We start from the raw sequence: 18,744 nt of genomic DNA on the forward strand, positions 1-18,744 counted from the left end.
CATGGCTGGGTACTGGAAATAGGGAAGAGAAAATAACTTGTGCCCCAGACTCTTTTCACCAACCATCACAAGGCCTCGATATATCTCTTCACTCCCCTCCGACTACAGGATGTGGTTTCCTCCCTACCTCTCTGGAAGATTAGTAATGGATAATAGTCTGGTGACTGCATCATGCTGGGGAGTTCTCTAGTGGTATTCTTGATTCAGGCTCCAGGAAGACTGCAGATTTCCCTAAGATGAGTGTCAACCCTGCATACTGGGACTTCTTTTTCTGCTAGTTCAAACTCTGACACTAACACAAAAAGTCATTCACTAATGAAGGAGCTTCTCCTCACATTAGGCAACCTTCCAAGGTATATTAAACCAATCATTTAAATGAAATGAACCGCAAGCAAACAGAAACCTCCTGAGGCAACATCAGACACTGAGAACAAAGGACACAGATCTACTACAAAGTGTGAGGGGACTCACTGATGTTGACAGATTTATTAGAAAGACCCCAAAACATTGTACACCTGTTTTTAACTGAGTGAATCATAAATCATGTCTGTTTTCCTTAATATTATTGTGCTAGTTTGAGCCTAGCTGGGATATTTTGGTGAGAAGAATTAGATTATAGGCTGTGAAAAGGTAACAATGGTGATGTCTGCTTCACTCATAGGCTTGCTGAGATGTATAAAAACAAGAACACAAACATAGATAACACAGTTTGTTCTCTGGCTTTGGGCTGCACTTCTCTCTCTCTAAGCTGCCATCTGTGTGACTAATCCTTCTGTTTCCTAACCCCCTTGGCCGATCCTCCAAACTCACCTTGAACATAAGGCAAAGTCTGGGGTAAGGTAGAGGGGTGGGAGAAGGTGGAAGGGTGGTTGGGAGACCCTCCTGGGGACTCAGGTTTCTGGGAGGGGCATTGTGTTTCTCTATTACTTTTTAATTTGTATGTTTCTGTATGTAGTTGGATATATAACTGCTTGTATATTGTGCTAAGCTGTAAATACAAAGTTTCACTCAATTTCCAGTTTGGTTGAGTCTAGTCTGGGTGATTTTCTTAAGTGCGGGGGGGCAGGTAACACCCAAACCATCACAATTATTTCCAGCAGTAAGATAAATAGCTTTAAAAATAAATACATGGAAGTCTTTGAGAAAAGCTACTCTCTTGCTAGCTAAATGTGTTGGCCAAAACCAGTCTTCAGTTGCATGTATTAACTTCAAAGCAGTACATCCCACTTCTAAGTTCTGAGTGTGAGGCTATTGAGTAAAACAATTACAGAAAAAATGTTTTAAAAAATCATTATTTTTCCCAACTGTTCAGAAATTCAGGATGTAGCTGAAAGAAGCATCTAGATAACAAACATATTCAGAAGGAGCACAGTCTTAATAATACAGACTACCAAAGCTGTCTTCCTCCCTGCCATTTGTGTTAACATTTGAGGAAATCCTCATATGATTCTTCCTTCTTAGAATCATAGAATCAACCAGGTTGGAAGAGACCTCAAGATCATCCAGTCCAACCTATCACCCAGACCTATTGAGTCAACTAGACCATGGCATTAAGTGCCTCATTCCCTCTTTTCTTCAACACCTCCAGGGATGGCAACTCCACCACCTTCCCTTCCCTCCCTCCATCTTTTCAGGAGCAGTAAATTTATTTGGCGTAATAATAAACCAGGAAATCTGAACTCTTGATGACACTCACATAATTCTGCATCAAGTCTGGATGGTTTCTTTCAATGCCATCGTCCAGGATGGTGACCACAACGTTCTTCCCAGTGTAACCTCTTCTCCAAGCACCTACTATATTCATATCTGATTGGCAATGGTGGGTGTTATCACTGCAGTGCTGGGGACAAAAAGGGAGATAAAGATATTAGATGTTGCAGATAAATAAGCTATGTAGGGTTGAGACATTATCCTACTTACATTAACTCTGCCACTTAAATCAGCATGAGTGTATTGATTTGCACAACTATACATAATCAATACTTTCATTTGGGCAGAAAATAGTTTTAAAATAAATGTCAAATTAAATGAAAACTGCTAGTCCTGCTTATTTCTCTAATATCTCTTCATGCTATGCAACAGAAAAGGAAAGTGTCCAGTCATACCGATTCACTGGAAGCCATGGGTAAAGCAAAGCAACCATTTCTGGCTGCCAGGCATGCTCATTTGAAATGTACATTTAAAGTATTTGAATACTTTTTCACAAAGCAAACCATATGTGGATAAAAGTAGCCTGTACAGAAATGGTCACGGGACAAAAAAAGACAACTTGCTTTTTGGGGCTTATGTGCTGTAAAGTTTCTAGACAGAATGTCTGGAAACTAACCCAGATTCATTCCTATCTACAAAAGAAGGCTTCTGGCAGGTTTTTTGCAACATCAGCAGAAGATGAGCAGCAGTTAAGAACCTGTAATCAAAACAACATCCTGAAAAACTCTCAGCTTAGTGTTAGATGAACTGTAGATAGATTGAGAGCAGCCTGGCATACAGCTTTCAGAGCAAGCAACTTTGGTGTGGTGCAGAAAGGAGAAACATTAAAACTGAAAGCCTGTTTCTTGACATGGATGCATCCAGCTCATGTGAAGAAATCTGGCTTGCCATGGCAATGGGACGTGACCCTTGGGTATTTCTATGCCTCATTAGCGACTCTAACCCACATGCAGAGCCCTCCCCCATAAACTGAATTCAATGAGCCCCTTAGCAGTATTGCTTTCCTTCAGCTCCTCCAGGCTCAGACAGAGCAACAGGAAAAACAGAACAAAATAAAACAAAACAGGATGAGTAAAATGAAGCAGAAATTACAAAAGGAACTTACATTATAGCAACAATGGCCACTCCAGCAGGCTCTACCTCACTTCCTGCCCTACTAACTTGTGTGCCCACCTCAGCCTCACATTTTGGCACAATACCATTTGGAAGGAATACAAAATAAATTCAGAGGGATGTGCTTCACTTAATCCACCCCACTCTGCTCAGATGAAAGCACACTGAAGAACAGTTAGCCATACTGGGTGTGAATTGACATCCAGTAACTACTACATTGTAATTTTGCTCCTCCTTTTTCTCCAGTTTACTGTCTTGCACTGTCATTCACAAAACTGAAAATTCAAGAGTGGCCATTTTTTACTATTAAAGCAAGATTATATTGGTAAGGATTATATATACGTACATAAAGCCACTCTCATCGTCTTTCGCTTGTCTTTAAATATCCATCTCTCTTTCTGACTATCTGCACAGAAAGCAGCTTGAAAGCCTTCAGGGAGTAGTTCCAGGGAATGCATAGGGTAGGGTTAATGCTTTTGCTCTCTACACTGCCTGGGAATGCTTGTGTTGTGTTGCTAGCTTTCTGAAATGAATTACAGCCTATACTTGCCATCTGCATACTGACTGCAATGAGGTACATATGAGGCTTCCTTACAAGTGAGATGAAATGCATGTAATGTTTCTGATGTCTTTGCATTTTTCCAAAGTGTTACTGGAGTAAGCACCAAAAAATACCTGCAAAAGCTATTAACATCATTGCTCACATTTTGCTGATGTGAAGACAAGGAGACAAAGAGGGGCAAGCACCAGCTTCCAGCCAGAGAGTAAACCCATGAGAGAGTTGCAATGGGCAATCAGGGTTTCTGGTTCTAGCTTACAGTCAAATTTACTGGACCATTACACTGGCCCGTTGTACCCTCTTCTCTGAAATGCCAAATGACCCTTTGGCTGCTTTGCTGACTGTCTTGTCCTCTCTTTTTAAGAGATGAGCTCATTGTTTTGCTTCCATGACAGTCAAACTACTTAGATTGAGCAAGCATATGGGTTTTTAATCCCCATTCCCCTGGAAGCTCTTTGGCTCTCTGACAGAGTATCACTGCTTTTCCCCTTAATAATGTTGTCACAGTCAGTTGTCCTCACTTACCTTACCAGAACTGCTTCTGTAGTGGTGGTTGCAGTGAGCTAATTCTTCATCTGATTTGCTACATGCATGCAAACACAAGACGGGAGACACCCCTTGATTTACCATGTGCTCTGGTCTTTCAAGAGGTGTGTCTAGTCAAAGTGATACTCAAATCATCTTGCTGTGCACTGAGACTGAGCAGACACCTAGTCTAAACAAAAACTTTTTGCATAAAAGAGATTTGAAGAGTCAAGTAGGCATAGCCATGTACTGACTTGTAACCCAGAATCACAGCATGTGTACCACATTGATACCAAATGCAAAGGCAGCAAACAAGCATCCAGGCAGGGAAATGGTTCAGTTCTTACGGTTACAATATATGACTTATTCTCAAGTCTTATTAAAAAGATTGTCTGTTTTCCTTTCAGCTCTCCTCCTTACTCTTCTTCTGCCTCTCAATTCTATATTCTCTTCTCATTCCTAGCTTTATTTTTCTCTCCAAATACTGTCTTTCACCACTTAAATTCCAGTGTTCTTTGGCTGAGTATCTAATCTCAGATTCAGCTGTGTATTATTTCAATCACCAATCACACTTGTCCACAGAATAATATCTGATTTTATTCAAATTAATCAAATTCTGTACTCTTATCTGAAAACAGTCACGTGTGGCTTTTATTAACAGCATGGCAAGCCTCAGAGTGCAATGACTCTTCAAATACTATATATGATATAAATACACTTTTCCACATTGAACAGCCTCTAAGCCATTATCTAAACAAGTTCATTGATGACACAAATCTAGGAGGTGTGACTGACACAACAGACATCTGTGCTGTCATCCAACGTGATTTGGACAGGCTGGAGAGATAGACAGAGAGGAACCTTATGAAATTCCATGAGGGTAAACTACTGCACCTAGGGAGGTATAACCCCATGTACCAGTACAAGCTGGAAGCTGACCTGCTGGAAAGCAGCTCTGTGGAAAAAAAAAAAAGGGGAGTCTTGGTGGAAACCATGTTGACCATGAGCAAGCAATGTTTCCCTGGAGCTAAGAAAAGCAGTGGTATCCAGGGATGCATCAAGAAGAGCGTGGCAAGCAGGTCCTTTGCTATGCCCTGCTGAGGCCTCACCTGGAGTCCTCTGTCCACTTCTGGGCTTCTCAGTACAAGAAGGATAGGAAATTGCTTCAGAGGGTACAGCAAAGCTCTGCAAAGATGATTAGGGGACTAGAATGTCTGTCTTATGAAGAACTGCTGAGGGACTTGGAGCTTTTTGGCCTGGAGAAGACAGGGAAGGGACCTTATCAATGCTGAAGCACAAACCCTGTGGGGGGAGGCTGAGGGAGCTGGGAGTTGTTTAGTCTGCAGAGGAGGAGGCTCAGTGCAGAGCTCATTGCTGTCTGCGGCTACCTGAGGGGAGGCTGTAGCCAGGTGGGGTTGGGCTCTGCTGCCAGGCACCCAGCGGCGGAACAGGGGGACAGAGTCTCAAGCTGTGCCAGGGGAGGTCTAGGCTGGATGTTGGGAGGAGGTTCTTCACAGAGAGAGTGATTGGCATTGGAGCGGGCTGCCCGGGGAGGTCATGGAGTCGCCATCCCTGGAGGTGTTGAAGTAAGGCCTGGATGAGGCACTTAGTGCCATGGTCTGGTTGACTGGATAGGGCTGGGTGCTAGGTTGGACTGGATGATCTTGGAGGTCTCTTCCAACCTGGTTGATTCTATGATTCTATAAACACTTATAGAGAGTTGTTGGGAGGATGGGGACAATCTTTTTTTCAGTGGTGCCCAGCAACAGGACAAGAGATAATGGGCACAAACCTGAACGTAGGAAGTTCCATCTAAACATGAATAGGAGCTTCTTTACATTGAGTGTGGTGGAGCACTGGAAAGGGCTGCCCAGGGAGGTGATGGAGTCTGACGCTAGATTCATTCAAAGTCTGCCTGGATGCCATCCTGTGCAACCTATTCTGGCAGGGAGCTTGGACTCAATTATCTCCAGAGGTCCCTTCTAACCCTTATCATTCTGCTATCTGTGGTTTATTACTTGGTTTCACTTGCACTCTTTCCTGCCCCTTTAAATTCCTCTTTCCTTCAGAAATATTTATTTTAAGGAATTTTCACTACTGGGTAACATTCCATAATTTTTCTTTAACTCTGTGCTGCTTCTTTATCACCAATCTGAATTATATGATCAGCTTCTTAGCAGAGAACTGTTTTCCAGTTAGTTTGGAAGCACTGTTTCAACTTAGAGTGTTGTGATGGTTTGGGTGTTACCCTTCCCCCCCCCCTTAAGTAAAATCACCCATACTAGACCCAGCCAGTTGGAAATTGAATGAATGAAGATATATTTACAGCTTAGCACAATATACAAGCAGATATTTACAATATATACAGAAATATACAAGTTAAAAAATTATACAGAAACACAACAGCCCTCCCAGAAACCTGAGTCCCCAGGAGGGGCTCCCAACCTCCCTTCCACCTTCTCCCCACCCCTCTACCTTACCCCAGACTTTGCCTTATACTTAAGGTGAGTTTGAATGGTCAGCCAGGGGGATTAGGAAGCAGATAGATTAGACACACAGATGGCAGGTTAGGTTACAGAAGTTCATGCAGTCCAAAGAAACAGAGAGCAGCTCTGTTATCTATATCTTTGTTCTTGTTCTTATACATCTCAGCAAGTCTATGAGTGAAGTAGACATCACCACTGTTTCCTTTTCACAGCCTATAATCTAATTCTTCTCACCAAAATATCCCAGCTAGGCTCAAACTAGCACAGTTGCTATATATATAAAGTCATGATAATAAAAAATGATCCAGACTGAACAAAGTTTTTATCAATGACCGAGAAATTACTTTTATAGTACATCTTCAACCTATTTTTCCTGTTCTTTTTTTGCACAAACCCAAGCTTTGTTATGATAACATTTAAAAACTGTGTTTAAATTTAGATCTTTAACCTCTGAATTGTTGTTTTTTGCATTTTAAGGGGAAGAGTAGAAAATAGGTATCTACAAAATTTCTCCCCTCTCCAAGCAGAGTAAGCTATTCAGAAATTTTCCACATGGGCATCATGACTAGACAACTGCAGTAAACCAGCAGTATTTCAACATATACTGTTTTCTTCTACTGCCTGGATCATATCATCAAAAGGAACAATCTTTTGCCCAGTTACACAAAGTAGGGTTTTTTTATTGTTTTTTAAAAGGCAGTCAAAGGATGGCGTTTTAGTTTGGATTGTTTAACAGGGAAGTGTCAATACCACCAGTAGTATTTAGTAGAAGCAATCTGCAAGGATGAGAGACTCTTGGATTATAGGTTGGAAAAGGTCTGTAGTAGGAAAAATTTCAGGTATTGAACTTTTTTCATAATTGAAATTCAATGGTTATGAGCATAAAAACACAAAATAATCACTTGGACATGCTTGGATAGGTAACCTGGAAGCCTGCCCTTATGCAACTAACAAACATACATAAAAATACAAGTTTTTTTCTGGTTTGTTTGTGCAATGCTTTCAATATCAGATATAGGCCTGGATTCTCTGAGCTATTTTGTGAAATTGCCTCTGAAAACTAGCTTATGATCATTTTAATTATCTGCATGTCTCTTATCCACTGCACTAAACATTGTGGTCAAAGACTTGGTGTACGCAGTTAGAAAACAGTAACAAAATTGAACAGTTAAACTGAAAAATCAAGAATTGTATCAATAGTCAGGTTTTTTTTTACAATTCCAGTCTAAAACCAAATTAAAAGAACAATGGGTGCTCTGCCTCTTGCAATGTGTGCTACTCTTTATAAACAGAGGAGAAACAGAAGTTCCTAGTCCTGTGAAATGCAGTCTGTCAAACATTGTATATTGTGCTCCTTTTAAGTCTTCATGAAGTACCTTGCATTAGTGTTCTGTAGTTTGTGAATCACAATGAGTTTATTGACAAGATATCATTGAGATGTAAGGGGATATTGAGAAAGACAATGTGACAATCAGAGTGACACAGTTTTAAAGACTGGCTGGCATGTGTTGGATCTCATAAACTATAATAATTACTCTGATAACACAAGTTCATGAACAAGAACAAGAAGAACATAGTTTTTCATTAGAGTAATAATTAAATGGTCTTTTGCATAGATGGAAAAAAGCACACTAGAGGCATGCTCTCTACATCAGGGGCTTTTGTCAGCTACTAACCTGTGACTTGGAGAGGACAGGAGAAGTTGCACAAAAGACTGTCAAGGGGGGCACATGTGGCAAATAAATGCATTCTGGCATTCTGCAAAGCTATCAGAAAAAAGAGACCATCTACCTGTTCTGCAAAGGGACTGTAATGTGGGGCGCTGGCACTTTCAGCTAGTCTAGGCAAATGCACAGGCAGGTAAACAGGGAGGTAGTAAGTACGGTTGCAAAGGTAGGCTCCTTGCTAAAATGCCTTGTGTAGTGCAACGGAAAATATGACAGGCTTTGAAGAATCTTAACCTGTGAAGCTAATGTGATCTGCTGAAATTATTTTCTGGCTTCTCTAGTAAAAGCACTTGGAAGCCACATTTTCTTAGAAGAGTACTAAAACAATGTTTCTATTTAAAAGTATTACTCTCACTTTTTTAAAGTCTTTCATCACAATAAAAAGGAGAAAGAAGGATGCTTACAAAGTAAAAGCATGCTTGCAGGTTTCTTTTTTTCCTCTCAGATACAATCTGATATTTAGTCCATGATACAAAGCAATTGCTAACTGCACAGGAATTCATTTTCTTCTGAGTTTCATCTTAAAATAATTTTTGAATATTGCTGCACAGAGTATTTTTAAGCTTTAGCAGGAGCAGGTCTATAGTACATATACAAACACAAGATTTTTTTGCAGTAAATACTATCTGACTTCTAGAGTCATCATGCTTTACTGAATTGGCTTTTTAAAATCTGTGGCTGTACCAAGAGAAATATTCCAAGAGCACACCGTATTAAATATTTAATACCATTTTATTGTTTGTGCAACTTCAGAGTGTTAATTTATTTCAGAGATTAATTTGCTCCTTAAGCTTTATTGATTTTTCAAGTTAACAAACAAAAATACCCTTAGAGGCCACTAAGGACAACCGCGGGCATACATTATTTTACGCCTGTTTAGGCAATGAAAGAGAACAGGAAATCAATATAAAAGGGTTTCTTACATTCATAAGAGCACCTGATGGCTGTAGTGAGGCAAGAATAATTTACAAGACTATATATATGGGGTTTTGAAGTGAAAAATAAGGAGCTCAGAAATCTTATTCTTTGGCTGTGATTACATTGATATTCTTTCCAAAACCAAAATAATTTGTAATGTGTTAAATTTGTATTCAAGACAATTCCATCACTGGCACTTTCTTACAGTCAGCGCTAGTTGCTTTTTGGAACCTGTGTGCTGGCTTAAACATGAATCAGTTCAGGGAGGCCTCACAGGCGGACAACAGCGCAGACTACTCAGGAGTGTGAAATACTCTCAAATTCCAGGTCTGCTGACACCAAAATTTCTCTCCTACCTGCAAGTTCAGAACCTGCAAAGGCACAGAAATAATCTGCCTTTAATAACACCTCTTCTTTCTACATGGGGCATAACCAGCACCTCCATCTGAGGATGTGGCAGTAACATCAGAGAATCCTTCAGGGTAAGAACAATATTGCTAAGTCTGCCTTATTGCTATTGTGCATGTCCTGATAATATCACTAGAGGCAAATATGACAAGCAGCATTCAAATGAACTGCAGAAAGTCCCTCACATTAAAGGCAGCTAAAGTATGTCCATTTTGCCCCGGATGCATGGCACATTACAGACCTGTTACAGCTTGTACATCCTTGCCCACATGTTGAGAAGAACGTAACAATGTATGGACAGATCCCTGCCACAGAACATCTTTGAGAGTCGGTAACGGTAAGAGAGAGGAGAAAAGAAATAATTTCCACATCCTGTGGCTACTGCATACACTTCTATACGTGACTGTATTCTTTTAAAATGACTATGAAGACTCTTTCCTAGTGATGCTGGTGCTGCTCCTGATACTAATACTACTATATACATAGCCTACTTTAGAAAAAAGGGCCAGCAAGTAGATCAAAGATTACTGCATTTCTTACCTGCCTGAGGTCTATGAAATGAAAAAGAGAAAAAAAAAAAAAAAGGTCAAATATTTTATTAAGAGGGAATATGTGAAAAGAGCTGCTGTTCTCCATCCTCAGATAGGCATGAGCAACTTGGAGATCCAGTAGTCACAAAGATTAGTAATTACTCAGACACTTCTTCCTATTCTACTACTTTTGGTAGCCTTTGCCTAGTATTTTTATTTGATCTCCTCTAAGACTCAAAAGACAAATACTTTTACAGAAAGTCACAAGACACACATTCTTTTAGATGCATCATCAGCCTATAGAATTGCCCTTATCTAGTAAGACCAAGTTTTTCCCTCTCTGCCAAGCTAGACTTGATGATTTTATCATTTCCAAAGTAACAATTAAACAGAGAGTCAGTAAGTAGTGAATTTAAATATTTTTTGTATGTTTCTAAAGATTCTTTCCACACTATTAAATAGAAACATTTCACAGTTTATTTTTTAAGCTGTTTTGAGGTCAAAGGCCATTACTTCTATCCAAGCAGTTAAGAAGCCTGGGAGAGGAAAGTGGTTTTATTCACATTCTGTGTGAACATACATGACAGAATCTAACTAACCACACGGAGAGAAGGCCCTGCACAGATGGCTTCAATAAATCATCAACCTTCCTAGAGACTGATGAAAGGAAGAAGAGTCCAAGTTTTACACAGCTTCAGCTGTATGAGGTTTATCAAGGTCAACAGACAGGTGCTGCACTTGGGTCAAAACAACTCCATGCAACACTACAAGCTTGGGGTAGAGCAGCTGCAAAGTTGTCTGGCAGAAAAAAGGACCTGGGGGTGTTGATCAACAGACAGCTTAACATGAGTCAGCAGCATGCTCAGGTGGCCAAGAAGGTTAGCAGCATCCTAACCTGTATCAGGAACAGAGAGGCAGGCAGGACCAGGGAAGTAATTGTCCCAATGTGAGTGTCCCGCCTAGGTGAGTTCACCCCTGTACTCAGCACTGGTGAGGCCATGCACTGGATACCGAGTTCAGGCCCCTCACTACTTTGTGGTGTTTAAGAACACCCAGAGAAGGACAATAAAGCTGGTGAAGGGTCTGGAGAATACACCTTATGAGGAGTGGCTGAGAGAAGTGGGATTGTTTAGTCTGGAGAACAGGGGGCTGAGGGGCAGTGATCTTACTGTTCTCTACAGCTACCTGAGAGGAGGCTGTAGTAAGGTAAATGTTGATCTCTTCTCTGTAATATCAAGTGACAGAGAAGTGATGACCGCAAGCTGCATCTGGGGAGGCTTAGATTGGAATTTAGGAATATTTTTTTACTGAAAGAGTTGTCAGCCATTGGAATACACTCTCCAGGTCTGTAGCAGAGTCCACCAACCCTGGAGGTGCTCAAAACATATGCAGACATGGCATTCAGGACATGGTTTGACGGACATGGTGGTGCTAGGTTGACAGTTGGGCTCAGTTATCTTAGAGGTCTTTTCCAAATGAAACAGTTCTAAGATTCTATGACACATTATTATGGAAATGTTGGTGTGAGGGGGTGAGATGGGAACTAATTTAGGATAGACCAGGAAAATCCTTTTTCTAAGGACATTATGAATTTGTAGGAATGCGAACTTGTGAGGAAACAGATGAAGAGATATTGGCATTGAATGATCATACATAGATTTTAAGGACTGCTGCATTACTGCAGACTTTTTTCTTGTGCTAGTTTGAGCCTATCTAGAATGTTTTGGTGAGAAGAATTAGATTATAGGCTGTGAAAAGGATACAATGGTGACGTCTACTTCACTCACAGGCTTGCTGAGATGTATAAGAACAAGAACATAAATATAGACCCTCTGAACTCACCTTACTTCACCTCAAGGGACAAAAGTAGATAGGAAAAGCAGGACACATACAGGTCAGACTGTAATGACAGATTAATATTCCATTACTAGTAATGGAGGGGAGGTTTTGTCCCGCTTTCTTTCAGGCACATGGAGCTCCTGAAGCTGGAATTATTTTGCATTACCCTTACTTCAGCAATAAATGTCTATGCTACTTGATATGTAGAAGCCTTTTCCCTAAGAATGATAAAAAGCCAACAGGTTATAGTACCCTTGGTCCCATTATTTGCTTGGTTGGTTTGTCAGAGGAGATCGTAACTTGCCAGAGGACAAACTTTAAGCTCATAAAACTATTCTCTTGAGACAAGAGTGTAAAAATCACTCCATACTCTCCTTAGGCAGCCTTACAGAAATGTTTAACACTGGAACGCAAGCTGTGAAAATTCATTAACAGTACAGGATCAGACTAAGATGAATGGTTGCTATTTTAGTTTGCCTATAGGAAAGAAAGTGCCATAGGCACCAAAGGGCTTTTCACCATTTGAAAATGCTGTGGTTGATGAATGCAAGGCCCACCGTGCATTACAAGAGAAACTAGGGAAGATAAGGCCAAACCACTAGAGGGAGTGGCTAGTTATACTTTGCGGATGAGATCATCTGGCAGAAATGAGAGAACTAGCTCAGATAAATCTAGGGAGGCTTGAGAAGTAAAAAGTAAAGGCTATTCAAGAACAAAACAGAAGTTTTGCTTCAGGGGGGAAAAAAGTGACAGTTACTCGCTGCTGTCTCCAGAAATTTGACTCAGCTGATTAAATGTTAGAAGTCCTGCAATGACAAAGGTTAGTACAGAGACACACAACACAGCTGTGCAAAATAGGCAATGAATGTAAAAACACTGTGAACATTGCCAAAGGTCTTAAAGGAAATCTCAGCAGCATGATAGGATTCAAGATATTCCAGAAAATACTGATATTGCAGAAAGGCTCTGGGGAAGTCAAATACATTCGCAAACACCTTTTGTGGAGAACTGGACACAAACCAATGGCTGTGGAGCTTTCTATTAACAGGACTTTAATGGACTTGCAGAGCTGTTGTTAAACTAAATTCTGACTTTATCACTGAAGATATCTAGACTATGAGGCCTGCAGTGCTACTAGGCAGGCTCTTTCCTCAGTTGCAAATAAAGTAACTGAATAAGAAGAAATGATCTCAAAACATATTTTTTAACTGACACTAGAGGAACGTATTCCTATAGAGAGTTACATATACAGTTTTGGTATAAGAAACTTCTCTGCACAGCAAAGACTTGAAAATGGAACTTATCTAACTAGGATTAAGAAGGAAATCACATTCGTGGCTGTCAGGTTTATACAGAGTCTGTGCATAGGGTAGTTTGAACTTTGAAATGGCACTCGGTAAGGGCTTTGACATTTTCAGCTATCTTAAAAAAAAAAAAAACAAACAGGAAATCAGCAGACAAAACACCCAAAGTACTAAAGAAAGCTACAATCAGTGTGTTGTTGGAAGGTAAAGCCATATGCAATCAGAAATAAACCAAAGGTAAGATTTCTTCATTTCATGATCATTGAGAACTCCCCTTCATCTACCGCTTTTATTGGTACTACAGTTGAAATATACTCTTTGTAGCTCCTTATCTCTGTGGCCTGCAATTCTTCCTTGTTATTTCTACTATCCCTATCCATTTCTTCTGTGATTCCTGCCACTTGGCCTTCTGACTCTCAGCTTTCTACATTGTTCAAGTCTCCGCTGTAAACAGATCTTCCATTTGCATGGGCTGCCCAGGGAGGTGGTGGAGTCACCGTCTCTGGAGGTGGCACTTTGTGCCATGGTCTAGTTGATTGGACAGGGATGGGTGACAGGTTGGACTGGATGATCTTGGAGGTCTCTTCCAACCTGGCTGATTCTATGATTCATTTCCTTGTTTATTTCTCCTGTTAGCTCTGCTCTTTAATTGAAAATACTATTTTAACATGAATGTGTGCCTAAAATACATTGCAAAGCTAAACAGTATTCCAAATAAAAGGGGAAAGTCTCAGGGAAATATAATGAACTTCCAGTAAACGAACTAATTTTTCCAATTGCTGTGCTTACAGCGGAAATGCATGAGGTAGTTAGAAAAACATTTTTATTTACTTAAAAACTGTATTGAGAGCTTCAGATCCATTAGAGACATAGTATGAATCTGTAAGCACTTAATATAGCCACTCATAGGGAAGCTAACAGAGAAAGTGACATATAAGTTTGTACTTTGAAGGCATTATGATGGCTTAACAGACACAGTTACTTTCACTTTAGGGAGACATTATGGAGTGTGTGCAACTGTCTCAAATCTTAAGAGTCTGCAATGCTTCCTTCTAGTTTAGGAAAGCCAAAAGTAAATTCTCCTATATCGTGCTCTTGAATCTGCTGATAGACATTAGTAGAGTGGAAAGTAATGAATGTGAACCTATTTAAGTGATGTGTAGGACTTTCAAGTCCTACATGCATATAAAATCATGTATGTAACACTGAAAGCACAAGGCATAAAGTGAAAGTGTCCAGAAATACAGTAATGGTGAAAGAGATTTAAGAAGTAAAGATTCTTTGATAGTTAAGCAGTGGAATAGCAAGAAAGGTGGGTTAATATACTTCAAAAAAAATGACAGAAATTCCTGGAGTATTATGTCCATGTGTATAGTACTGATGTTTCAGAATGGATGCTCTTGCAAAATGAGCAGAGTCCTTCCTGTCTGATTTGTGAATGAAGCGCTGAATGACAGTTCTTAACACAAGCAAATAACTTATTTAAGAGAGTGAAAATATCACTTGTTTGCAGCACAGAAGTTACTGAGGACAAACGACATTTTTGAAAAGGGAGTATTTCTTTAATCTAGTAGAAAATGGCCCAACAAGGTAAATAAGCAACAAAATAAACATGCAACTACAAGGTGTGAAATTTTAGTAGTTGATCACCAAGACAATGCTCCCACAAATCGTATCTTTTGTCTAATATATGCATGTTTTATTGAAAGCCTTCTGCATCTTAGTTACAAATATTCTGTGCTGTGATTGAAGTTGTACTGATAGATGGTCAAATGGAACAATCATTTGATTCTTTGATGTATCTGTGAAATAAATCAACCAAGGCAGTTCATACATGATGCTTCTGTGAGACTGAAGCATCTCCACCTCAGGAACTCCACAGAAGCCTCAGTAAAAAGTATGTTCTGGGAAAACCTTTAGCTGCCTTCAAATATTCTAAGAGGGAGTTTTGTTGCTGCAGTTATGTGCTGCTTTAGTTATAACCCTATCTTGAATGACTCCACTCTAAACATGCACAGAAATAGTTAATTAATGTAAATGAAACTCAAATAAACATGCAAAGAAATAATGGCAGAAGAGAACTGACATGGAACATTCAAATGTTGTGATGGTCTGAGCTTTTTCCCTCTCTTTGATCTTTACCTGTAGGAGTGGGTGACAAGAAATTTTGAAAAAAATAAGTTTCTACTACTTCTGGAGCAAAATCAAGGAATTTTAATTGATGATCATAGATATGGATTATTTGAGAACATAAAAATACAAGCTTAAGTGGTTGCTTTTGCATTTGTATGAAAGATAAAGATCTTTTATGGAAAAAAAAAGGTTTCTATAAAAAGCAGGAGGAAACTTGTTTTTGTTTTTAGAACCTTAGTGCTTTATAAAGTAAATTAGGCTTTTTGTATTGATTCAACTGAAGATCCATTTCAGAGTCTTGCTACAGACACCCTGGCCAATTTCTGTATAGTTCTAGGGCTACACATAAAATGAACCACAAAACCAAAAAGGAAGTAATTAAAATGTAATAACAGATGTAGGTTTCTTTAAACACATTTTTGGCCAGTTTGCAGTTAACTAATGTCAGTTTGGAGGACAGTGGAAAAATCAACAAAACTTTGAAGTACATAAAACTTTAAAGTCTTGCTGTGGCCAGTAGGACAAGGGAGGTTATTCTTCCCCTGTACTCAGCACTGATCAGGCCACACCTTGAGTACTGTGTCCAGTTCTGGGCTCCTCAATTCAAGAGAGATGTTGAGATACTGGAACGTGTCCAGAGAAGGGCAACAAAGCTGGTGAAGGGCCTGGAACACAAATCCTATGAGGAGAGGCTGAGGGAGCTGGGGCTGTTTAGCCTGGAGAAGAGGAGGCTCAGGGGTGACCTCATTGCTGTCTACAACTACCTGAAGAGAGGCTGTAGCCAGGTGGGGGTTTGTCTCTTCTCCCAGGCAACCAGCAATAGAACAAGGGGACACAGTCTCAAGTTGTGCAAGGGGAGGTAAAAACGTATCCATGTTAGAACACATTTGGGCAAACATTTTCAAAGAAACACAAAGTGGAAAAATGCCTTCACTTTTACAATACTTCCAGCATCTCATGCAGCAATGCATTACCAATCCAGAATGTGAGCAGAGGGAAACTTCACAAGATAACACTGTAAAAAGGAAAACTGTCTGAGGGTAGCAAATACACCTAATAATGAAAGCAAAACTATGAGAGTAGACACCTTAAATTGAGCATTTAGGTACATAAGAAAGTTGAACAAATCTAGGTTCTCAGTGTTGTCAGAAAAGTTAATTCTGTTCCTTCTTTCCTTTTTTTTTTTTTAGTTGTTTGGGGTTTTTTGTTTTGGGTTTTGTTTGCTTCTTTGACGTAGGTTTTTTTCAGGGGGGAGTGTGAGGGGTTTTTGTTGTTGTTGTTGTTGGGGTTTTTTTTGTGTTTTTTTTTTTTTTTTTTTTTTTTTTTTACTGTTCAGGTAGTCATAAGATCATAGAATCATAGCATCAACCAGGTTGGAAGACATCACCAAGATCATCCAATCCACCCTATCACCCAGCTCTGTCCAATCAACTACATCGTGGCACTCAGTGCCTCATCCATTCTTTTTCTGAACACCTCCAGGGATGGTGACTCCACCACCTCCCTGGGCAGCCCATTCCAATGGCAATCACTCTCTCTGGCAAGAACCTGGGAAGAGGATTGAGAAGCTGAGGCCAAAGATAATGTAGGTGATAGGATGTGACACACAGAGCCTCAAGATAGTCTTTGGTGTCTTGAGAAACTTCATGAGGTGATGGCTCCGAGGAAGTCTTGAGACACAAATGCAGAGGACTACAAGAATCCAATGTCTTTTTTCCAGAATCGTGCTTTCAGTAGGCAGACTAACTTCTTATTGAGACATAAGTAAGGCCTGCAATACTTCCTATGTCGGCTGTGTTCATTCCTCTATCCGTATTTCACGTAAGTGGGAACGTAGTTAATATATGTCAGTGTTGCAGCAGCTGGGATTATACAAAGCCCACTCAAACACTGCATCTGAAAACTAGCACTTAACAAACTTCCCTCAACAATCCATCTGCAGCCAGACCAGGACACTTTTTTTCCTTTTAAAGTCCTCCTAAATCAATATTACACTTGGATGTGAAAGAGTACATGGAAGTTAAACAAAGGAGAAGTTATTCAATGTCTTTGTTACATCTGAAACATTTTTTTTTTTGCTTAGCTTCTCTTTATTTTTTTCTCGATGAGATTTCTGGCTCCCACATGTAATCTTGTAGCCATCAGCTGATATTCCTAAAAACCAAAATACTATCTCCCAAGCAGTAGTTTACTCTCTATTAATAAGCTATCATATCCAAAAGAAGCAGAAGCCCTCAATATATAACTTGTTTAGTCTCTCATGTATATTTATATCTGCTTTTCTCCAGGCTTCTGTTCTTATACTACTCCAGTTTTGAAAAGAGTTTTGAATTGCTTTCAAAGCTGAAGATAAGTTGCTTTGTTCTGTCAGGATTTCACAGTAGAACAGATAAAGTCAGTGCAATTACCTGATTAAATGGCATGCTACTCATTGACTAGTGGACTTGAATACAATAGAAAGGATAAGACAAAAGTTGTACCGTTACTGTCACACACTGGCAGTTACACCTCTTGGAGCTGTCAGAGGCTCTTTCCCCTGTCACATTTCTCCCTTCTTGTCAGCATGCATTTCTGTTGCTTGCTGGAAAGGAGTTTATTTTGAAAGTGCCAGCATGTAAGTTTTTGCAGAGTTTATAATCTTCACAGCAACAGAGCAGTAACAGATGTTGCTTTATATTGCTCCATAGCTTACAATTCTCCTATTTTCCAAAAAGCCCTTCTTCCTGTCTTTGAAGACACTTGGGTCTTGTGCTCCTAAGGTCTCCTGTATTCAGTGAACAAGTTAAAAATGATTACTTTACTTAGGTTAATTTTAATCGAAGCTGTATGTAAAAGAGGCTTTGTGAATTGAAAGTAGCTACAAGTACTGTGAAGGATAACCTGCATTTAATGAATTACTGCAGAACACACTTCTTTAAAACCTCCACCTCTTTTGGTTGACTTGAGTTTTTTTTTCCTCTTTGTCCTTTGAAACATTTCTGAAAAAAGTAGCACAAATTCAGGTCAAAAAAAGGTCAGCAAGAACTGAGGTACTCTGCAGGCCTATAACTTTAGTGATATATGCTCATGTGACACACAGAAAGACATATTAGAAGATGAATGCAAGAACTGGAAAAGCTGGAGTTTTGATGTCCCCATTCCCAGGGTATCCTATGCCATATGGCATCTGTCTCCAGTAAAGAGGAGCATAACAATACTGAAAGAGTGGTACGAGACCTGACATCTAAGAGCTAAACGGCAGTTCTCTGACTTCTCCTTTGCAAAGGACAGCACACAGATCACGGTCTCCTTTGTACAGAGTGGTTAGGAAATTACCATATGAAAGCTCAATACTTGTTTTTGCTCCCTGACTGGGAAGTAATATTTTTGTGTCAGAAATTTCAATGAGTCTCATATGTTTTGAGCTTGCTTCTCATGAGGCAAAAGTGAATCTATCACACCAGCTCATTTTTTAACAATCACACCACCAGACAAGCAAGCTTCAGAAGTGAT

General features: G+C 39.8%; 1 protein-coding gene across 2 annotated transcripts in view; it reads right to left on the minus strand.

Moving 5' to 3' along the window:
- PCSK5 (proprotein convertase subtilisin/kexin type 5) overlaps nucleotides 1-18,744 on the minus strand; it is a 325,127-nt gene that overhangs the window by 231,873 nt on the left and 74,510 nt on the right. For both annotated transcript variants that reach the window (XM_064176708.1, XM_064176709.1), the window contains exon 4: nucleotides 1,697-1,840. In XM_064176708.1, coding sequence (XP_064032778.1) covers nucleotides 1,697-1,840 — 144 coding nt within the window. The remainder of the gene's footprint in view (nucleotides 1-1,696; nucleotides 1,841-18,744) is intronic.

The sequence above is a fragment of the Pogoniulus pusillus genome, chromosome Z, assembly GCF_015220805.1.
Source record: "Pogoniulus pusillus isolate bPogPus1 chromosome Z, bPogPus1.pri, whole genome shotgun sequence".
Classification (NCBI taxonomy): domain Eukaryota; kingdom Metazoa; phylum Chordata; class Aves; order Piciformes; family Lybiidae; genus Pogoniulus; species Pogoniulus pusillus.